Source organism: Henckelia pumila, chromosome 2, assembly GCF_033568475.1.
Source record: "Henckelia pumila isolate YLH828 chromosome 2, ASM3356847v2, whole genome shotgun sequence".
In the NCBI taxonomy this organism is placed as follows: domain Eukaryota; kingdom Viridiplantae; phylum Streptophyta; class Magnoliopsida; order Lamiales; family Gesneriaceae; genus Henckelia; species Henckelia pumila.
Window position 1 is genome coordinate 170,235,420 of NC_133121.1, and position 24,867 is coordinate 170,260,286.

A 24,867-nucleotide genomic window follows, 5' to 3' on the forward strand; every position below is an offset into this window, starting at 1 on the left:
AACATTATATCTATTTCTATGCTTGATAGAGATGGTTTTTCTTGCAATTTTGTAAATGGGATTTGCAATATTTACAAGAATGAATGTTTGATTGGAAATGGACAACTTGAAAATGATCTATATAGCTTAAAATTAAAAGACGTTCCAATTAATTATGTTGATAAACCGGTAACAACAATTAAAAGGAAGGACGATAGTCAAAACCCGGCTAACCTTTGGCATGCTAGGCTAGGTCATATTTCCTCAAGGAGGATGAACAAGCTAGTGGGAGAGGGCATGTTTGATATGTTTGATATTAACTCTCTACCTACTTGTGAGTCCTTCCTAAAGGGAAAAATGACTAAATCTCCTTTCAAAAGAAAACCTGAGCGTAGTCAAAATCTGTTGGATTTGATCCATACAGATGTTTGCGGTCCATTTAGGATTGGTACTAAATGTGGCAACACCTACTTCATTACCTTTACTGATGATCATTCTAGATATGAGTATTTATATTTAATGAAATATAAGTCTGAAGCATTTGAAAGGTTCAAAGAATTCAAGGCTGAAGTAGAAAACAAACTAGGTAAAAGTATTAAGGCACTTCGATCGGATCGAGGTGGAGAATACTTAAGTACCGAGTTTTTGGACTATCTAAAAGAGAATGGGATTCTCTCACAGTGGACTCCTCCTATGACACCTCAGCTTAATGGTGTTTCGGAGCGTCGCAATCGAACTTTGTTGGACATGGTTCGATCCATGATGAGCTTCACTGAGCTCCCACCTTCGTTTTGGGGCTACGCGTTTGAAACGGCGCTATTGTTGTTAAACAACGTCCACACTAAAGCAGTAAATAAAACACCATACGAGTTATGGAATGGCAAAGCTCCTAAGTATTCGTACTTGAAGATTTGGGGATGTCCTGCTTACGTGAAGCAGACAGTGGGAGATAAGTTGGATAGTCGATCCTCCTTATGTTATTTTGTGGGGTATCCGAAGAATTCAATCGGATATTATTTCTATCATCCTAATGAAACAAAAGTGTTTGTTTCAAGGAATGCCACCTTCTTGGAGAAGGAGTTCTTATTGGATAAGAAAGGCAAGATGATGGAACTCGAAGAAATTCGAGAAGAACCCGAGATACAATATAGCGATCCTACACCTCAAGAATCATCACAAGACACGCCTACTACTAGGAGATCCGAGAGGACTTCTAGGCCTCCTATTAGATATGGTCTTCTTCTTTAAGGGGATCAAAGTGAACCCGACATTGGATGTGATCCAAGAAACTTCAAGGAAGCAATTTCTGATGCGGATTCAAATTTATGGCTTGAAGCTATGCAATCGGAAATAGATTCGTTGCATTCTAACCAAGTTTGGTCTTTAGTAGTTCCTCCCGATGGAATTGTTCCAATTGGGTGCAAATGGATCTACAAGAGAAAGCTTGGGCCTGATGGAAAGGTATTGACCTACAAGGCACGATTGGTGGCAAAAGGTTATACTCAAAGACAAGGAGTTGACTATGATGAAACCTTTTCACTAGTCGCAATGTTCAAGTCCATAAGAATCCTTATTGCCATAGCAGCATGGTATGACTATGAGATATGACAAATGGATGTAAAGACTGCATTTCTTAATGGAAACATTAAGGAAGAGATCTATATGACGCAGCCTGAGGGATACACATCCATGGAAAGTGAGCATAAGGTATGCAAGCTTCAGAGATCAATCTATGGTCTCAAACAAGCATCAAGAAGTTGGAACCAGAAATTTGATGAAACAATAAAGGATTTTGGTTTCATCAAAAACCCGGAGGAACCATGCGTGTACAAGAAAGTAGTTAAGGATGCGGTAACATTCTTAGTACTTTATGTTGATGACATTCTACTCATGGGGAATGACGTAGGGATGTTGCAGTCAACAAAGATATGATTATCAAGTAGATTCTCGATGAAGGATTTGGGTGAGGCCTCCTATATTCTTGGGATACAGATCTATAGAGATAGATCTAAGAGAATGATAGGACTTACTCAATCAACCTACATCGAAACCATATTGAAAAGGTTTTCAATGGATGGGTCCAAGAGAGGACATCTACCTATGTGTCATGGAGTTTCTTTATCCAAGTCTATGTGTCCCAAGACTGACGAAGAGATAGAGAAGATGATACACATACCATATGCGTCAGCCATTGGTAGTATCATGTATGGGATGATATCTACCAGACCGGATGTGGCCTATGCTCTGAGCGTCACGAGCAGATACCAAGCCAATCCCGGTCAAATGCATTGGAAAGCCGTGAAGGATATTCTTAAGTACTTGCGAAGGACTAAGAATTTATTCATGGTTTATGGAGGGAGAGAATTGAAGTTGGAAGGCTATACCGACTCTAGCTTCCAATGTGACGTGGATGACTCGAAATCAACCTCTGGATTTGTATTCGTGCTCAATGGCGGTGCTGTTTCTTGGAAGAGTTCCAAGAAAGACACCACAGCGGATTCCACCACTGAGGCAGAATACATTGCAGCATCAGCTGCTGCTAAAGAGGCGGTTTGGATAAGGAAATTCATCCAAGAGTTGGGTGTAATTCCTGAAGCTGTTGGTCCAGTCCCGGTGTACTGTGACAACATGGGTGCCGTTGCTCAGGCAAAGGAGCCAAGGTCTCATCAGAAGTCCAAACACGTACTGAGAAAATACCACATCATCCGGGAGATTGTGGAAAGAGGAGACATCAGTGTCGAGAGAGTGGCCTCTACAGACAATATCGCTGATCCGCTTACTAAGCCCTTGCCAAGACCATTGTTTGACAAACATCGTGAAGCAATGGGATTACGTAGTATGACTAGTTGGCTTTAGGGAAAGTGGGAGATTGAAAGAGTGGGTGCCCGGTTAGCCAACTTGTGGCTAAGGGCTTTTATGACTCTATGTAAAACAATCTTTTGTTTAATATAATTTACACTTTTATAATGGTATTGACTTTATCTTTCTTCATATTGTTATATGATGATATAATATTGTTGTTTTGATAAAGACCTTGAATATACTATAGTGTATGTAAGATGTGGTAGCACATGGGGATGGCTATCATGAAACACATCTTATAGTCACTGTATATTCTAAACTGTTCCTAGTCAATTGAGCCATCCGCAAATAAGGATAAGGATCGCTCGAGATTGAGACTAGCATTTGCGATGCCGAGTACCACGTTTCATTGGTATGGAACATAGATATGTTCAAAGCATGCAAATGGATATTCATATGATGAATGATCGAACTACCCTATTCGGACTTTCCAAGTGGTTATCACTTATCGAGTGGATAAAGTCCGCGGTTTTGGTTGTACACCATTAGTCCTTATTACTTGAAACATCATTGAGACTCTATATGCTACTACTGTACTTTGACTCATTTACCGACTCTATTGGGGTCATCAGGTGTCGGGATTTGGTACAGTTACGACACATATAGGAGTCGATGCTTTGTTGTCAAGGATTCACCACATACTTGCGAGTGTGGATATCCTATGCGATCTGAGGAGATATTAGTGTGACGAATCTCTGGCCAGAGTACATGATGTGTTTTAGGTTAATTGGTTATCCTAGTAACACATGCGATGTCACTTTTGATCTCCAAGATGTAATGCATAGTTATCGAATCTCGAACGACTCTTGATATACCAATGGTTGTTGATTCGATCGGGATATATGGATGAAGGGACCATACTGTACGCTAACCAAAATCTACTGGTTCTTGCAGGCACTATCAGTAATACCTAGGGAATCATGGGGCGATGTTGCTAGGCGCTCTTACCATGATTCGATGGGTAAGTCGGAAATTGTTGTTCCGAGTCACAAGGAGTTGTGAGCCCACGGCTAGCTGTATTCCTTAACCATTGAGGGTTACACAAGTAATGGATTACTAAAACCCCGTAGAGATAGTTAAATTTAAAGAGTTAAATTTAATGAAAGAGAAGTTGGACTTCTTAACTAAAGGGAGTGAGATTTCCTAAAATGACATAGGGATGGACATTTTTGGAAATAACTGAATTCGGATTCAAAAAAATTATCTTGACTCTAAAAGATGCAGAAATGGTTTCTGTGCACATTGGTGAAATCATTTTATCAATCGGAGTCACGATGAATTTTATATTAATTTCTATAACAACGGGCTTGGCTTGTTGGGCTTAAGTTATGGATTGTGGGCTTTAAGGAGTTAGAGTCCTGATACAATTATAACTAGAAATTATCTATAAATAGAGGTGTTGGGTTCGAAAATCAAACACATTGTGTCTTATAATTTTCGAACACTGCATAAATAATTCTAAGGGATTTTTCGAAAATTCCTTGCTCCTTTTTGAGAAAATTCGGATTGTGATTTTTGTGAAAAATTACAATTCTGAATTAACAGATCATATCTATTTATTCTCAACGCAAAACTTCTGATTGATTTCTAGTGCAGTCAATCAGAGGGTTTCTGTTTTCTGTTCGTGGACCTGATTCCGGTGATTGATCGTGACGCCATCGGTTCCCGGGATATACAAGAAGAGCAGATTAAATTCTGTTGGAGTCCATAATCTCGTTTCGAGATTTAAGGTAAAACATTAATTGTGATTATTTGTTTTACTTGTATGAATTTAATCGTAAAAGTTTTGATACCCAGATATGGAATCGTTCCATATTAATAAAATAAATATTTTAAACTTCCGCTGCACCGGGTATCAATTCTAATTGATCTGAACACAGTTTTCCGACACCTGCCACCAACATATTTCCCTATTTTTCGTTATTCCCTCTTCTATTTTCCCTCTTCTTGCGAGCTGCCACACCCAATCCTTCTTCCCTCTTCTGCCAGCTGCCAAACCATGCCCTCGTCTCATCCCTATTTGTTCCCGTTGCCACGCCCTGCCCGTTGCCACAGCGGCAGCCCTTCTTCCCTCTGTTTAAAGTTTACCATGTTTAGCACATTCAGTGGATAGTTGATTTAGTGGGGGTTCATCAATTATCAGTATCTCTAAGAACCCTCGGGTTTGATTGTTTTCTTTGACCTATTGAAATTCATTTGTGATAGATTTTGGTTGTTTTTGTGTTATGTTTTGTCCTCCTAATTTTGTCTAATCATAATATTTGCAGATAAGATTCATTGACAATGCAGATAACAGCTGGAATCGATCATCAAATCTCGCAACTTGGCTCTGATCTAGCATCGACACTTGTCATTGTAGTTTCAGAGGTATCATCTGTCGTTCCATTGTCAAATTGCTTGTCTGGTTAGAACTATCTGTATCCTGCTGACCTGCTACTTTCCGTTCATCTCTTAGAGTGGAGGCAATCCTGAAACAATAAATTGACTACTTGAGGTTCAGAATGCACTAATATTCAAGGCATTCTTCCTCTGTCAGGTATGGTGATAAGGCTTGTGAAAAGATTTCTTGCAGCTTATGGTACTTGATTGTTGGAGAATTGTGTGTTTATGTGGACTATGGCTATCTACCAAGACACAACATGAAACATTCCAAAATATACCGTTTGTTTTGGAAATATTTTGCTCTTTATTTAAAGGTGTTTGATATTTATGTAAAATTGGCTAGGAAAACTTATATGATTGTGATTGTGTGAATTACATTGTTAGATAATTATTACAGTTTTTTATATCTCATTATTCCTAATTCATAAAGGTGAAATAGGTATTGATTAGACAGTACCAAACTCAAATCTAATATGTCTTTTAAGATTTTTTGAATCGATCTTTAGTAGATGCATTTCCTAACTCTTCGAATCAATTTTTAAAATGAAATATTTAATATCCTCCACCAATTTTGAAATTGATTGTTTTTTTTTTATTTTTTCGATCAAGATCTCTTCTCGTAGAAACTTCTTGCTGATAGAAAAAAGAATATCAGATATGACTGCACAAAAGACTTGGGTATGTTCGTTTTTGTTATAAAAATTATTTATTTTTCATATTTCTCTATAAATCACTTGAACATAATTGAGTGTTTAATTAATTGATATTAGTAGTTGACTTGATTTATTTTTTTGTGCAGGTTAATCTTCAATCTCAACTATAAGAGGAGAATTATTTTAGTTGCAAATTTAGCTTACATTCCAAATATCAGAAAGTAAGTGAGATCATATTAGATTGCTTGAACGAGGAGAAAATGATATTCATGGTTGAACAAACACAGTTTGGCAATTTGATCAAATATGCTGCAGAATATAGTTTATCTAATCAGATTTTGTGGTTTATGATGCTGAGACAAACTTATATAACTGATGATGATGATGAAATGTGGTTTGTTGTGAATGATAGACCAATAAGATTTTCTAGAATGGAGTATGGATTGATAACAGGGTTGGAATGTTCTGATAATTTTCCTGAAGAAGTACTTGATGTAGTGACCCAACCCGGATCCACTATCTAATCAGAGTTAATTAGCGCATGCAATAAAACTTAAAGCGTAAGGAGCGGATAATTTAAAATACAACAAATCCAATCGGCAGAATACAACCGACGATAACAAAAGTGTATAAATACCATTATACAACCAAATCGAAGGTTCAGGGTAAACAAATCCCTACCCTCTAAAACCTCACACTCTCGGATCCTCAATCCTGCTGAGAGCCGCCTGGACCGTCTAGCCTCAAACCTGCCCCGCCACAAGGTACACCACAATACCCAAACACAGGGGCGTGAGCGATAACCCTCAATACATATGCAATGATATATGTACAAATATGCGCACACAGATGATTTAAAATCCAAGGTAAAACACTTGCTCATGGCGCCAGGAATATACAGTACCGACTAGAGAGCGACTCCGCGGGGTACTCATATATTCTATATCAGGGCTGAGTCAACCCCATCCTGACCCAAATCCAAAACAGGATACAAGTCCCATATGAAAACTGTCATACCTGACTCGAGTCCAACACGAGATCACTGTTCCCTATGGAGACTATCAATGACTCACATATCTCAGGATGCAGTCACACGTAAAATCATGCATGTGCTAAGGCGGTAAAACGTGCTAAAACATGATAAAATATATAGCACATACTCATGCAACATACATGCAAATATATCATGCCGGCTATCTCGGTCAGTACTTACGTACCTCTAACACTGCTGGTCAAAACCTAGCTCCGCTGGTCTAGACTCCAAGCCTACTAGTCCAGTCTACTGCTAATACAATGCAATTACCCATGCATCAATAATTAAGCTCTAAAAGCCTTAACTAAGCTATTGCATACTTCTAAATATTTTTAGGAAGCCAAAGCTATACCTGCGTCCGTCGTTAGCCCTTTGCTGTCGGTAGCCTCAAAACTAGGCCACAGCTCCGCTACGAAGTCTAGATCGCTGTGCCACTTCCGGAATCCCGATAGGACGCCTAGATCTCCCTAGATTTGAGTTAGAAGGCCTAGGAATCGAGAGAGAAGAGAAGTCTAGATCGCTGTGCCACTTTATTATACACTTTGTGGTGTAATATTTTTTTTAATTTATTAAATTCGCCCCTCCTAGTTGAAAATCCTGGATACGCCACTGCATACATATGTATATGTATATAGCACATAGCACAACGGATCCTTATTCGAACACTGTCCGAATGCAGCAGCATAGACAAAACCGAAATTCATGCGTACAATCAATCAATAATTCTACAATTAATAGTATATGTATGCATGGAATGAGTATTTGCAATTACTAATACTATAATTCTACTACCATTCACATGAAACTCAAGTGGGACCCATGTAATCAATATTACATTCCATAATATATGCTATAATCATCTTTATCATTTTGGTTAGTTAGATGCTATTTGTAAAGGCACTGCCTTGATATATATCCGACTGTTGACATTAATCAATATATGTAAGGTCCACTATTTCTCGGACCCTCTATTTATAGACACGTAACGGAACGTCCGTTCTCCATCGTTGCGTCTATTCTGCCTGACGAACGTTGCGTCTGTTCCTCTTCGTTGCTTCCGATGTCCCATCAAGTGCGTAAGCAATGCCGTCATCTTGCTGACGTCATCTGCCAGAACGTTGCTTCCGTTCATGAACGATGCTTCCGTTCCTGGTCACCCTTCTGGCCATTTTCGATCATTCTGAATCCATTCCTGAAGTCCGTTAATCCAACCAAAACTTCCTTAATCATGTATTAGTAATGCAAAACATGATCACACGATTAATATACTCATTAATCGTTAATTATGGATACGGTTCACTACATTCTCCCCCACTTAAGAAATTTCGTCCTCGAAATTTAAGTCTAGAGGAAAACATGAATAGTCAACCAAATGATCTTTATTACAACTGAACAAATACAAACTTAATACAAGGAAGTACAAAATCTCAAAATAACTCGGGGTGCTCGGCTCGCATCCGGCTCTCTAACTCCCAAGTAGCTTCCTCTGTACCTCTGCGCTGCCATTGTACCATCACCAACGATATACGCTTGTTACGAAGTACCTTGTCTTTCCTGTCTAGAATCCGTAAGGGTCTCTCCACAAACGACAAATCTTGATCCAACTGCACCTCGGTTGGATGCAAAATGTGCGACTCGTCCGCCACGTACTGTCTCAACAAGGACACGTGGAACACATCATGGATCCCAGAAAGATCTGGTGGCAATTCTAGACGATAAGCCACGTCCCCAACCTTCTCGAGAATCTCGAAAGGACCAATAAATCTCGGTGTAAGCTTACCCTTGCGACCAAACCTCATCACCTTCCGGAAAGGTGACACACGCAAGAATACAGGCTCTCCTACCTCGAAGTGTAATGGCCTCCGGTGAGTGTTCGCGTAACTAGCCTGTCGATCCTAGGCCGCCTTAATCCTGCGTCGGATCAACTCCACTGCATCAGTCATCTGCTGAATCATCTGAGGACCCTCAACCTGACGCTCGCCAACCTCATCCCAAAACAGAGGGGTACGACAACGACGTCCATAAAGAGCCTCAAATGGTGCCATGTCAATGCTGCGATGGTAACTATTGTTGTAAGCGAACTCCATCAATGGTAAATGGTCATGCCACGCTGGACCAAAATCCATCACCGCTGTGCAAAGCATATCCTCTAAAGTGCGAATAGTACGCTCGGACTCTCCATCCGTCTCTGGATGATAAGCCATACTCAAGCTCAAAGTAGTACCAAGGGCTCGCTGGCCCCAAAATCTCGAGGTGAATCTCGGATCTCTATCACTGACAATGCTCAATGGAACGCCATGCAATCGAACGATCTCCCGCACATACAATTGCGCCATCCTATCAAAGGTATAATCGCATTTATAGGGAAGAAAATGCGCTGACTTAGATAATAGATCCACGACAACCCAAATAGCATCACAATTCCTGGAAGACATAGGCAAGTGGGTGACAAAATCCATCGTCACATGCTCCCACTTCCACTCAGGAATCTCTAAGTTGTGAAGTAACCCTCCAGGTCGTCTAAACTCTGCCTTGACCTGCTGATACACAAGGCATCGAGATACAAACTGATAGACATTGCGCTTCATCCCTTTCCACCAAAAACGAGTACGAAGATCCTTATACATCTTCATGCTGTCTGGATGTACAGAGAATCGACTGCAGTGAGCTTGCGATAGGATCTCACCCCTCAAAGCAAAATCCTTGGGTACTACAACTCGACCAGAAAGACACAACAGACCGTCTCCTTGCAGATGGAAACCAGAAGTATTACCACCCTCCGCCAAATGGGCTAACTTCTGAGTCTTCGGATCAGAATTCTGAGCTTCCTGGGTTCGTCAATACAAGGCTGGCTCTGCAAGCACAGAAGAAACATGAATCCCTTGTTGTTCTTTCTTATGACGGAACGTGAATCCCAAAGAACAACACTCCTTCACTGCCTTCAAAACAAACTGGTACGAAGGGAACTCACATAGACCTTGCGACTAAGCGCATCAGCAACGGGGTTCGAAGAACCTGGATGGTACTTGATCTCACAATTATAATCTTTCAACAGATCCATCCAACGACGCTGCCGCATGTTCAACTAAGCCTGAGTGAACAAATACTTCAAACTCTTATGATCGGTGAAGATCTCGAATCTTTCTCCATACAAATAGTGACGACATATCTTCAGAGCAAATACAATGGCTGCAAGCTCTAGATCATGCACGGGATAGTTCTCCTAGTGAGTATTCAACTGTCTGGAAGCATACACGATCACGTGGTCATTCTGAGTCAACACGCACCCCAAACCCTGGAGAGAAGCATTGGTGAAGACTACAAAACCACCTGATCCAGACGGTAAGGAAAGTACTGGAGCTGTCGTCAACCAACGTTTCAACTCACGGAAACTGTCTTCACAAGCATCTGACCACACGAAAGAAGCATCTTTCTTCGTCAACTGTGTCAAAGACCTAGCTATCTAAGAGATATTCTCTACAAAACGCCGGTAGTACCCTGCCAAACCAAGGAAACTACGAATCTCAGATGCTGTAGTCGGACGCGACCACTTCAGAATAGCCTCTGTCTTGCTGGGGTCAACAGATACGCCCTCTTGAGAAATGACATGACCAAGGAATACAACTAGGTCAATCCAGAAGTCACACTTGCTCAGCTTCGCGTACAACTGTCTTTCCCTCAATACCTGAAGTACAGTGTAGAGATGATAGGCATGCTCATCCATGCTGCGAGAATAAACCAAGATATCATCGATGAACACTACCACAAACTTATCTAGAAAGTCGCGGAACACCCTGTTCATCAGATCCATAAAAACAGTTGGAGCATTCGTCAGACCAACGGCATCACTAGAAACTCATAGTGTCCATACCGTGTACGAAATGTTGTCTTTGGAACATCCTCCTGCCGAACTCGCAACAGATGATACCCAGACCGAAGATCAATCTTTGAATAGATAGAAGTACCCTGCAACTGATCAAAGAGATCATCTATAAGCGGAAGAGGATATTTATTCTTCACTGTCACCCCATAAGCCAATTTTTCAAACACTTCTCCACTAATGTAGTTAATAACAAAATTTAGATCAAAAGGTGTTTATAAGCTTGTAATGTTAGGCTCAGGTGTCGGCTTAAAAGAAAAGGATAGGATAAACACAAAAAAGAGAGCATAATATTAAGAAAATCAAATCTGCACTTTTTGAGCTTTTCTCTTCACTGTTTTTCTTTTCTCTCTTTTTTCTTTCTTTTTTTTCAGCCTTGTTTAGATTTTTCTCTTTTTTCCAAGGCTTTTCATTTTTTTCTTGTGCCTTATTTTTATTTTTTTTAAGCATTTGCTTCATATATTTTTTCAGCACAAGTCATTTTTTCATATCATTCATCAGTTTATTTTCTTCACCAAGCTCAGCAAGAAATAACAATAGGGCATGCATCAATGAACTCCATTATACTCCCTTTAAGGTTAGGAACAAAATTTAAATTAGGCTCATCAAGGTAGGTATAATGAGTTTTCACAAAAAAAATATCGAATGGGGGTCTAAAAATATGCAATACATACACCATTCTTTTTAAATTAGGCTCAACATGGACACTATGGAATAAAAGATCATAGGGTAGGCTTGAAAGGCTCAAACGATTCAAAAAGCACCTAAATCATCTCTAAATCAAGTTCATAACCAGAATTTTGCCTCGAAGTGCCATCGAACAGGTTCTAGAATAACACAAAGAATCTCAAGATAAATCATCAAACTCACAAAAAATTTCACCACTCCACATACAATCCACAAGATCATGACTCAAAGTGCGCGAAATGTTCCTCATTCTTGACACATTAACTCAAAACAGGATATGCATGTATAAGGCTAAAAATCATCAAATCTCAAGTCGATATGTAAAGCAAGATCAACATCATCACCGACTATCAGTCACTACTGAAATTTATTCTTTCTCATCTATGAAATTTCTTCCAAAAAAAAAAATTTCATGCTCAAGGAATAAACATATTTTTCCAATCACACAACATCCATATTAAAAACAATAAAGACATGCAAGCCAAACTCCCCCAAACTTAACCAGAAACATTGTCCTCAATGAAAAAAAAATTCAAAGGAAAAACAGAAAACTTTCCTGACAAATGTGCTTGCATGAGGACGGAGGGTAATTGGTGTTTCCTGAATTCTGCTGCTGTCTGGACTTGATATAATCTACAACAAAACTTATGAAATTACCTCACAAGAAAAAAAGACCAAGAAAAATCAGAATCAACAATGAAAGCAAAAACAAGAAAAAAACAGAATAGTAAAAGAAAGTAATAATAATAAAAACAAAAGATTTAAGAAAAAACATAGTTCTTAATTTATAGTCTCAAGCTAGACTTCTTTCCCAACACTCTTTAATGGTCAAAATAAATAGTGGTGCAACAATTAATGTCGCCCACTTTATAATGTTTTAACCGCTGACCATTTACTGTGAATGTACCCTTAGTAGGATCACTAACCTCTTTTGCGCCAGAAGGATACACTTTAGAAACTTTGAACGGTCCTGACCATCTAGATTTCAGCTTACCTGGAAAGAGTCGCAATTTGGAGTTATATAACAATACCGTGTCTCCCTCAGCGAACTCCCTTTATGGATTCTAGCATCATGCCATTTCTTTGTTTTCTCCTGGTAGATCTTGGCATTCTCGTAAGCTTGGTTCCTGAATTCCTCCATCTCATTGAGTTGCAACAGCCTCTTCTCACCTGTAGAATGAAAATCAAAGTTTAGAAATTTTATTGCCCAATATGCACGGTGTTCAAGTTCAACAGGGAGATGACAAGCCTTACAAAAAATCAGCCTATATGGTGAAGTTCCAATAGATGTCTTGAATGCAGTTCTATATGCCCACAATGCGTCATCTAAACGTAAAGACCAATATTTTCTACTCATGTTCACAGTTTTCTCCAAAATTCTTTTTAACTCTCTATTTGAAATCTCAACTTGTCCACTTGTTTGTGGATGGTAAGGTGTTGAAACTTAGTGGGTGACACCATATTTACTCAAAATATTTTCAAACTGTTTATTACAAAAGTGTGTGCCACCATCACTAATGATTGCTCGAGGGGTGCCAAATCGAGTAAAAATGAGTTTTTTCAAAAATCTCACCACAACTCTAGCATTATTAGTGCGCAAAGCTTTTGCCTCCACCCACTTCGACACATAATCCACAACAACAAGTATATGTTTATTTGAAAAAGAACTTGGAAAAGGACCCATAAAATCTATTCCCCAAACATCAAAGATTTCACATTCAAGAATATTATTTAAAGGCAGTTCATGCTTCTTAGAAATATTACCAGTCCTTTGACACCTATCACATGCAGAAACACACTAGAAAGCATCTTTAAATAACTATGGCTAATAAAAACCAGATTCAAGTACCTTTGCTGCAGTTTTTGTTGGGCCAAAATACCCACCTACCTCTCTGTCATGACAATGACTCATAATAGATCTCATTTCTTCTTCAGGAACACATATCCTAATAACATTGTCTGCACAAACCTTAAACAGAAATGGCTACTCCTACATATAATTCTTAACATCAGAAAAAAATTTCTTTCTTTGATAAAAGGATAAATTTTGTGGGAGGATGTCACTAACAATATAATTTGCAAACTCAGCATACCAAGGCAATGCAAGAACATGAAGCAAATTCTCATCAGGAAATTTATCATTAATCGCATCTATCTCTATAGCATGCTCATCAATTAATCTTTTTAGCCTAGATAGATGATCAGCCACAACATTTTCTACACCTTTTTTTATCTCTAATCTCCAAATCATATTCTTGCAACAACAAAATCCATCTAATCAAACGAGGTTTAGCATCTTTCTTTGCAAGAAGATATTTAAGTGCAGAATGATCAGTGTAAACAATAACTTTAGCCAAACAAAGGTAAGAATGAAATTTATCGAATGCAAATACTATAGCCAAAAGTTCTTTCTCAGTGGAGGCATAATTCTGTTGTGCCTCATTCAAAGTTCGACTGGCATAGTAAATGGTGTGAAATACCTTATTCCTCCTTTTGCCAAGAACTGCACCTACCGCCGTGTCACTAGCATCACACATAAGCTCAAATGGCAGTTCCCAATCCGGTGCTACCAAAATAGGTGTTGTGATCAGCTTCTCCTTTAGCATTTTGAATGCCTGCAAACAATCAGAATCAAAATAAAAAGGTACATCTTTAGCTAACAGACTAGATAGTTGTTTAGAAATCTTAGAGAAATCCTTAATGAATCTACGATAAAAAACAGCATGGCCTATAAAACTACGAACTCCCTTAACTGATATTGGTGGAGGTAATTCTTGTATCACCTGAATTTTTTCTCGGCCACTTCAATACCTTTTTGAGATATTTTGTGTCCCAAGACTATACCTTCTTGAACCATAAAGTGACATTTTTCCCAATTAAGCACCAGATTAGTCTCCTCACACCTCGTCAAAACAAGATCCAAATTATTCAGACAGATATCAAATGATGAGCCAAAAACTGAGAAATCATCCATAAAAATCTCTAAAAAATCCTCTACCATATCATGAAAAATAGACATCGTGCATCGTTGAAAAGTTGCAGGTGCATTACATAAACCGAAAGACATTCTCCTAAATGCAAATGTGCCATAAGGACAAGTGAAAGTGGCTTTCTCTTGATCCTCAGGTTCAATTGCTTTCTTATTATACCCAGAATAACCATCCAGAAAACAATAAAAATCAAATCCTGCAAGCCTTTCTACCATTTGATCAATAAAGGGAAGGGGAAAGTGATCTTTACCTGTAGCATCATTCAATCTCCTATAATCTATGCACATTGTCCATCCAGTTACTGTTCTAGTAGGAATCAGTTCATTATTTTCATTAGTAACAACAGTCATACCTCCTTTCTTTGGAGCACATTGGACTGGACTTACCCACGAACTATCAGAAATGTGATAGATAATACCTGCGTTCAATAGCTTGATAACTTCAGTTGTTACCACTTCTTGCATCTTTGGGTTGAGGCATCTTTGTGGCTATACCACAAGGCTGTATTTTTCCTCCGTCAGAATTTTGTGCATGCAAATTGAAGGACTAATCCGCTTGATGTCCGCTATCTTCCATCCGAACGCCTTTTTATGCTCTCTAAGGATCCTCAAGAGCTTTACTTCATTTGTGCCTGTCAAAGATGAAGAAATAATCACCGACAAAGAATTTTCAGAATTTAAATAAGCATACTTAAGATGAGAAGGTAAAGGTTTAAGCTCAAGAGTTGGTGGATCTTCAATTGATGGCTTTTGTGGCTTAATATCTCTTTGTCCCAACTCTCCAAGATTTCCACTTGAACGTCTTTTGTAAGTAGTATTAGCATTCAGCTGTGCAATTAACTCAATCTTCTCCTCGTCGTGCTCATCCTTGCCTTTTGGATTCACTAGACATCCCTCCAAACCTTCCTTGAATGTACCTCGCAAAAATTCAGCGGATAAAGCATCAATAACATCAATACTAAAACACATGTGCTCATTGTGTGGGTGTTTTAAAGCTTTAAAAATATTAAAAGTGACTTGATCCTCTCCCACTCGAAGGATCAACTTCCCCATTTGAACATCAATAAGCGATTTCCCAGTAGCTAAGAACGGTCGTCCCAAAATCAATGGCATGTCTAAGTCTTCCTCCATGTCTAACAAAAGAAAATCCATTGGAAAAATGAATTTATCCACTTTGACTAGAACATCCTCGATAATTCCTCGTGGATATGTGATGGATCTATCCGCCAATTGTAGAGAAACTGTAGTAGGCTTTGGCTCACCCAATCCCAAGCGCCTGAAAATAGAAAAAGGCATCAAATTAATACTTGCACCCAAATCACATAAAACTTTAGTAAATGAAATGGAACCAATAGTGCAAGGTATTGAAAAACTCCCTGGATCTTTTAACTTTGGAGGTAATTTATTTTGAACAATTGCAGAGCACTCCTTAGTCAAATTCACAGTTTCAAATTCCTCCAATTTCCTTTTATTCGAAAAAATATCCTTCAAAAATTTAGCATAACTAGGCATTTGAAGTAAAGCATCATCAAATGGAATATTAATATGCAATTTCTTAAAACCCTCATGAAACTTAGCAAAACTAGCATCTACCTTTGCCTTTTTCAATGCTGCAGGAAATGGGGGAGGGTTACTTGCTTGCTTGGGTGGTGTGTTAGGTGTAGTGATAGAGGACTTACCTTTTTCGCTCTCCTTATTCTCTTGTTCATTCTTGTCCTCCTTGCAGCCAGTCTCTAAACCAATCTCTTTCCCACTCTTGAGTGATACAGCCTATGCTTGCTCCTTAGGATTCTTTTCAGTATCGCTTGGCAAAGTTCCTTGAGTTCTCCCAGCAATGATGTTAGCCAACTGTCCTAACTGAGTCTCCGAATTCCTAATAGATGCATCTTGATTTTGAATTCTAGTCTCAGTAGATGATATGAAATTGGTCATCAAATCCTCCAAACTCGGCTTCTTGTCTTGCTGTGCAAATCCAGGTGGCGGTCATTCTGATTTTGGTTAGACCATGAGAAGTTTGGGTGATTCTTCCATCCCGGATTGTAGGTATTCGAGTAAGGGTTGTTCGGTGGCCTATTTCCAACATAATTTGCATTCTCAGCTGGCTGAAATGGATTCCTACTTTGACACTCAGTGCTATCTGAACCTGCATTGCTGTCACACTCATACTATCTATTTTCTTGTTCAGAGATTCCAACTATGCAGAAATAGCCGTGAATTCATCAATTTGATGAACTCCAGCTGGTTTCTTTGGAATATTCCTATCTGACTGCCACTGATAGGTGTGTGATGCTATATCTTTCATATGCCTCTTCCCGCGTTTTTCTCATGATAGTACCTCCTGAAGCTGCAACGATTGTTGAACGATTAGCAGAAAATAAACCATTATAAAATGTTTGTACCTGAATCCAGACAGGCAGCCCATGATGTGGGCATCTCCTCAACAACTCCTTGAAACGCTCCCATGCCTCGTATAAAGTCTCTGTATCATACTGCACGAAGTTGGTGATATCATTCCGCATTTTTGCAGTCTTAGAGGGTGGGAAATATTTGGATAGAAAAGCTTTTGTCATCATCTCCCAAGTAGTTATTGACCCTGCAGGCAAAGAATTTAACCAAGATTTAGCTTTATCACGTAAATAAAATGGGAATAAACGTAACCTGATAGCGTCGTCAGTAACGCCATTTTGCTTAAAAGTGTCACAAAGCTCCAAAAAATTTGCGATATGAGCGTTAGGATCATCTGTTGCAGATCCTCCGAATTGCACTGATGTCTGGATCATCTGAATGATTGCTGGCTTGATCTCAAAATTATTGGCTTGAACTCTTGGCTTTGTGATGCTAGACATATTGCCAAGAACAGTGGGCTGTACGTAGTCCATCATCTGTCTAGCAGCTGGCTCCTCTGTATCTTCTGCCATTGATTCTCGAGTTTCTCTTCGTCTTCTATGAAAAGTTCTTTCAATTTCTGGATCAAAAGGCACAAGTTCTTGCACCTCACTCCTTCGCATCCACTATAAAACAAATTCCTGCAAGAATAAATAAGAAAAATATAAGCTCGCGCAAGAATTTTAAAAAATTTCAGAACTGAAATAAACAAAAGTAATGGCTAAACTACAGTAAAACAATCTCTTATGATATTGCTAAGAATTAGTCCCCGGCAACGGCGCCAAAAACTTGACCGTGCATTTTTTTAAACTCGAAAATAATAAAAATATCAAGGCACCAATTTATTCACTAGCACGAATTAATACGCAAGTGTACGGGTGTCAAGTTTTAGTATAGATAGAAAAATAAGGGTTGTCGTTCCACCAGGACTAAATAACAAATACCAAATAAAATTATTTAAACTATATCTAACCAACAAAAAATGATTGAACAATTTAAATATACTAAAATAAAGTAAAAAACTCAAATTTCAACCAAAAAACAATTAAAGCTAGCAAGGAAAAATTCAAGAGGAGAGAAATATCAAGATTTTGGTTCACCGTTGCAATTCCCTAAAATTTTCATATTATTTCTAATTGAAATTCCATCTATTCTTAAGGTGACGGGTTCTCCTAATTTATTTAATATACTCTCTCGAGCTATATCAAACCTAATATTGAATTGTAACTAGTAACTCTAGTTCACTTATTTAACAAACAGTACCGCATTAAATATTCATGAAAACCACTAGCCTTTGATTAAAATAATCTATAGTTATCACACATGTATTTGATTTTATCTTGATCTCAATCTAAATCCACGACATAAATTATTATATCATATGATAATTTTATCTCTCAATCTCAATTATAATACACAAAATCATTCAAAAGTAGCTAACCTTTGAAAGCATTAAAACCAATAAAATATGCACTTAAGAATTCAAGAACTCAATGAATAATCAATAATCAAACAATAGGTTCAAGCAACGAATCCCCTAATCTCGATACACAAAATTTAGTTCATAATTGTAATGAATAAAAGATGTTTGACAAAAGTTCTCAACGATTCAAACATAGTTTAATCCAAAATAAATTCAAGAACAGAGTCTAGAGGTTAGAATAAACTCCCGAAATTGCTTTCGTTGTTGAATTCTTCTCCAAAATCTGGAAGTGGCAGCCGAAAATCTGTCAAAATCCTCTCCCCCCTGTACGTGAATAGAAATATATATATATATATATATATATATATATATATATATATATATATATATAATGCGGTTTTCTAGACTTTTTTCTTTGCAATCTCTTCTCCAAATGGGTATCACACGGCTGCTGTATTTTATGGGCTTTCTCACGGGCTGTGCATCCAATTTCCTTTTAGTTTAGGCCTCCACAACTAGAGACATATATGGCTCCTTCTTCTAACTTTTTTTCTCTTCTTTCTTGTTTGTTTCGGCAGCCTCAAATCACAAGTCCAAAAAAAATTTGTTTCCTTCTAAACTCTGAAGAGACGGTAATGGGCTGGACTTTTTTGCTTTCATCATGGGCTGGACTTATTTTTCTTTTATTTCTCATGCCATTCACTTTACCACAATTTCATTTCCTTTCTTCTTTCGTTTCAAGATACGCGTTCGGTTGACGTCGGGATACCGAAACTATGCAAAAACCTCAATTTTCCATCGTTTCAACTCATGTCGGTTGATTGGACCTATACGACAAGAAAAACCATGATTACGAGCCCTAAACAACAATTCACCCATTAAAATTCTATTTACTCAAGAACAAATAAATTAAATAATGTATTAAAATATTAACTTATCAGGTTTTGTCATCACCAAAAATAGGAAAATTGTTGAATCCTAACTTTTTGTGATAACAAAACAATATTTCTTTGTTTTAGTTCGGCCGCCGCTTACATATAAAACAGGTGTTCAAGAAAAGTCTACCGACTCCAATATATCAGCTGACCAAGAGATATCAACTGGAATGAACACTATCAGCTGATCTTAGCACATCAACCGTTATCTGTCAACTGAGTTAAGAACATCAACCGACGTATGCTCAACTGATCTGGGTTATCAAAGCAATCATATCTACTGAACTCACAAGTTGACAGGATATCTATCGTATTCAAGAAGTCACGAATTCCCAGTTTCTCAGAAAGTTGACAAGACAAATTAAATGCAAATGACGAAGCATTTAAGGAGCCGTCTGATAAAGTAAGAAAAGCCATAAATAGTAATTTAATTTGATGACACATTGAATAGACAATTTAAGGCGCTCCTAGTACAGACATTCAGAAGTTATTATCACATATCACAGATCAAGGACTGATATATGACACCAAAGACGTTTCCTACCGTTGATAGAAAGAAGAAGACGTTGAGCAAGCTGATATAAAAATCAGAACTTACTCAGAATAAAACATAGAGCTACGCTTACAAAGATTTGCATACTTGAGCACTTGAAACCACTTCTCGAATACTCGACTGCTCACTCAACCCTTCGCTCAAAAGCATATCCGATCTATAAAGAGATCTTTTCAAGGGTTAATCAAATCCAGCTGTTGTTTGAAGAACACTGAAACGACCCTTCACCTCTATTTTAAATGAATTAATAATGAAAATGCAAATTTTAAACAAAAAAATTTTTTGGCATGACCTATCTATTTATATAACGACCCACCTGTCACAGACAGCAAATTTAAAATGCAACCAACAATACGAAATAAACTAGACCGAGAATTGAACGAGAACCGAAGAAAAAGATTCGACCTTCCAAACGTCCATAAATCATATACTTTGATACTTACATGCCCAAAGACGATCAATAAATCTTTACGTTTACATTAATCCAAGTAACAAAATAAAAGACTATAAAATGTTAAAATAAACTTTTGCGGAAGACTGGCATGGTCAAAGGGATGTGTCGTGCCCGTATCACAGTACACTCAATAGTCCTGCCCCGCAATCTTAATGATAACCTAAACCTGCACCAAGTAGATGTAGTGAGCCTAAGGGCCCAGCAAAAATATGAGGAAAAATAACGAGTACTACATAAATACATGCACACGCAGATTAAAAATAGCTTGTACTAAAAATACTTTGTGCCCTTAACTTAAACAAATGATTTCTAAAAGAATGAAGTGAATATGAATAAAACATATGCATGACAAAGTCTAACATGAGCAATGTAACTGAATAATCTGAACTGAAACATGATCATAAATGATTTGAACTGAAACTGTGAACTTAGATCCTTGAAATGTGACTCTGTGATTTCGATAATGATCATGGCTGCAGTGCACTATGCCGCAAGGAGTTCAGGATAACACCCAACCCAATCTTGCCCTGTATTTGGAAAGGGAGGCCAAGATATCTCTCAGCCCCACACGAACACATGCTAAGGTAATGAAACCCATAATGATTTGATAAGGGAGTCCAAAACGTCTCCCAGCCCCACACATACACATGAATAAATTTAGTCACAATCACTTCACTTTGTTTGTAAAATACTTTCTTTCATTCATGAATATGAGACTTAGCATGCATATGTAAATATGACGTACATGTAAATATTTGAACGATAATCATGCAAATGACTCACACAAGGACGACCGGGATGGTGATTTAGGAAACAAACCCAAGGATGGGAAAACTAAACCATAATGTAGCGCTTAAGGAAAATTGGAGCGGTTCGCCCGTAAAATATATAACTTGCTCGATTCTTAATCAAAAAGGATTCCGCTTCAAACCATGACTCCATGATACTTCGAACTAAGCCAAAAAATCATCCTTGGATTTTATTTCCTAAGGAATAATTTTATAAAAATTTATTTCCGGGCAGCAAACCTATGACTTCAAAATTCTGCACCTATTCAATCATAAATCTAGAACTCGACCAATACTTTATCGAATTGATTCCCGCTTGAACCGACATAATCCCGACATCTAAGAAAAGTTCCAGACCTGAGCCCATAACCAAATTCCACATTTAACCATGTCTTAGTCATACATTTTCAGACAGCACAGCCCATCACCAGAAATCTGCTCAAATCCTAACTCACTACCCTTCACATAACTTGGCCATTTGCCTCCCAAATTCCAAACCAATGAGCTAGAACCATGACCAATACTTAGACCCTATCAAACACGTAAGACTCGCCCCTTAAAATCTTTGACTAGCTCAAAAATTAGTCTCCAATAAACACCCCAAAATCGACTCTCACCCATGACCAACACCATGACCCCTTCTTCTCCAATTTGCCAACTAGCCTCAATACATCCTAAGCACTACCATGTGAGCTACATTCTCACCCATGGTAGACCCTATCCACCATCCAACCAACACAAACACCAACACAACAATTTCATCCCAAGCAATGCAAGATAAATATTTTCTGAAAATTTCGAAAGCTTAGGCATCAATGAAAACACCATTAAAAATTCATAACCCATTTCAATCCTCAACAAGAAATCATAATATCATAATTCCTCAAGCATGAATGTAGCAAAAATCACAGCTGAAACTTTAGAACAGGGCATAAAAATATTTTTGAAAATTTCAAATTCAAGAACGATAACAAGCACACATCATATTAATCTACTTAATGGCCAAAGAAAGCTCATATTCTTGCCTAACTAGAGGAAATATCGAGATAGAGGAGCTCAAGGGAGCTGAAAGTCGGCCAAGTGAAATGTGCAGCAAGTTCGAACAGCTAGCTTGGAGAGAAGGCCACGCCGGACCGGTGGCTGGAGGAGGCGGCGACGGGCTGATCGGCGGCGGCAAGCTAAGGGAGATTATGAAGAGCTGATCGCATACTAGAGGGAATGAGGGAAGAAACGTGAATTTAGGGGCTAGGGTTTAATCTTGAGTTAGGTGCTAAGTTTAAGTGGGTATATGTGTGTATGTATAGATGTAAGCATATAAATGTGAGTGTGATATTAAAAGTGCTACCTACTTTAAGAAAATGCTACTCAACTTAGCAACTTTAGGGTCCAAAATTAATTTGCACTTTTAAAATACACAAGTTTGAAAATCTCAAATTAAAATATTAAATTGGATTTTCCTAGTCCAGGTTTAGAAATGCTAATTTCGAAAAAGTTTAAAATAAGCTCTAGAATGCGAAAAAATTTTTGACACGCGGAAAATTCTAAAATCACCCTAAATATAATTTTCTCAATTCTTACTGAAATTTATTCTTGAAATAAAAATTTGGGAATTAACCGCCGAAGTCCACCATCGCCAAAAGTCGGAACCGAAAAATCACTGAACTCAAGAATTTCATGAACAATTAACTAAAAATATTTGAGCAACTAATTCTTTAAAGAAATTTAAACACTATCACAGTGTTAAAAATAACACTTTAAATATTTCGATGTCGCAGCATTATATAATATTTTTAAATAATAAACAGAGCGATTAAAATAATTTAAACAAACTATACGAACGTTTAAAAGTAATTTATTTAAATAAATACACAAGCGGAAATAAAAACTTTTAAAATGATTTGGACAATTTCAAAATGATCAAAATAAATAACCTAGGAATTTAAAATAATTTAAAATAACTAGCCGCTAAATTTAGGTTATATAAAATAAATAAGTTGGACACTTGAAAATATTTAAACAAATAAGTTAAACAGTTAAAATCATTTGAAAGAATAAATTAAACAATTAAAATCATTTAAATATGCAAACTTAAACTTTTAAAATATTAAAACAAGTAAGTTGCACATTAAAAATCATTTTGACAAATAAACTTAAACAATTAAAAACATTAATTAAATAGTTAGTACAATAAAAATCATTTGAGTAAATAATAAAATATTTTATTAACACATAATTTCACATAAAGAATTTAAATCAATTAAACCTAAAAATAATATTCCTAATATTTATTTAATATAATGTATGTGATTTAGTAGATTGGATTTCAGGCGCCACAATTCCTTCCACCCTTAATTGGTTTCGTCCTAGAAATTCAAAACTCACTAACTAGGTCCAAATACCTTAGACCAGATCAATACTAAATTTTCCAACTTTGCACCCACATGAGTTGGCCCTAATCAGCTTTCGTTGCGCACTCTGATGCTTATTGATATCGATATCATCAAGGACCTGACTAACTCTTATTGCACTATAAAATTTACAATTCTTACATCTTCCCAAGTGTTCTTATCCTTAATAAAATTTTTATCACTCCTCAAATTTACTGTCGATCTAAATTTATCAACTTAAAAACGTTTTCCTACCGCATTGATAAGTTCTACAACCTACAAGGTCTTAGATCTTTATGTTATTGCACGACCTAGATTTTTCTAACCTTATACCTATGTCGGAATTCCAAGCAATAGAGCCCATATAATCAATAAATAATTTATGTCGACCTCGACCATAACTTAAAAACTTTCTAACATCGAAGCTAGGCTTAATGTCTATTTACCAATTAAACTTAACTCATATAATATACAACTCTAGCTCTTAAGAAATTCACAAAACACTTAGCAACTATCACTAAACTTTCCTAAATAGGATAGCTAAGGGACTATACAATTCTACCTCGACAGTCACATAAGGGCCGACAAAACAAGTTAATTTCCTTATATTCCCAAATCGTTAATATTACGGAACAATGATACCTTCAAGAAAAACTTAATAACCACTCTAAGACTCTAAAGGTCTATGACACTTATTAGCAGTGCTACACTTAATGATCCTGGGCTTATGTTCAATCACTTACGCAATGACTAAGAAATCCATAATTACACTTCAAGTCAAAATATACTATGAGCTATTATCCACTTTGTAGCACCAAAGATTTCATAATTTAAATTCCATGCCTAAAATTCTTTTTTTAATAATTATGATTTTAATTTCTTGGAATTAATTGCTTAAGTTTCCTTTAAAGTTTTAGTTCTTAAATATTTTAAGTTATTTATTACTGAAATTTTTGAGACAGTGGCTTCTGGTTCCGGCGCTTGAAGATGGTGGATTTTGGCGGTAAATTCCAAGATTTGTTATTTTAAAAGTTTAGTAGGGAGGAAGAAAGATATTAGATGAGAGTTTGAAAGTTAGAAGTTTCCGGGTATCGAAATCATTTTCTTATTATTGCAATATTGAGCTTATTCTTTAACTTTTTCAAAAGTTAGAATTTTCATAAACCCGGATTAGTAAAACCCAATTTAATATTTTTAGTATGGGTTTTTTAAACTTAGGATTTTATTAGTGTAAGTTAGTAGGTAAAAGTTGTACTTTAAAGTTGTACTATTAAAGCAACACTCACACCTACTTTTAAATACTTATACCTATGCTTACACACACTTGGACACACTACACACTCAACTTTTAAAATACATAAATCATTTTATTTGAAACCCTAGCCACCCAAAACCCCTCACTAGCCGCCCCACTCTCCTCATTCCCTCTCCCACCAATCGGTTGTCCCCTCCTCCAAGCTCCAGCCGCCGCCGCCTC

General features: G+C 37.3%; 1 protein-coding gene, 1 long non-coding RNA gene and 1 other non-coding gene across 4 annotated transcripts; 1 reads left to right on the plus strand and 2 right to left on the minus strand.

The window, feature by feature from the left end:
• Window positions 1-6,487: 6,487 nt before the first annotated feature.
• On the minus strand, window positions 6,488-7,436 carry LOC140883234 (uncharacterized). The gene is made up of 3 exons (XR_012150350.1): window positions 7,262-7,436; window positions 7,094-7,158; window positions 6,488-6,625 (listed from the first exon to the last, which is right to left on the minus strand). It is a non-coding gene; the product is annotated as an uncharacterized lncRNA (long non-coding RNA).
• Window positions 7,437-13,179: 5,743 nt separating this feature from the next.
• LOC140884076 (uncharacterized) lies at window positions 13,180-18,608 on the minus strand. Of its 2 annotated transcripts, none has more exons than XR_012150544.1 (2): window positions 14,230-17,663; window positions 13,180-14,091 (listed from the first exon to the last, which is right to left on the minus strand). XR_012150544.1 is itself a non-coding variant. In XM_073290743.1 (2 exons), exon 2 carries the CDS (start codon window positions 15,975-15,977, stop codon window positions 14,955-14,957), a length of 1,023 nt encoding a protein of 340 aa, XP_073146844.1. In that variant the 5' UTR covers window positions 15,978-17,491; window positions 18,518-18,608; the 3' UTR covers window positions 13,180-14,954. The 2 variants fall into 2 exon arrangements, 1 of the variants encoding a protein (XP_073146844.1); XM_073290743.1 differs by adding an exon at window positions 18,518-18,608 and having other exon boundaries at window positions 13,180-17,491.
• On the plus strand, window positions 16,881-16,987 carry LOC140885667 (small nucleolar RNA R71). Its single transcript, XR_012151086.1, has one exon. It is a non-coding gene; the product is annotated as a small nucleolar RNA R71 (small nucleolar RNA).
• Window positions 18,609-24,867: the final 6,259 nt, after the last annotated feature.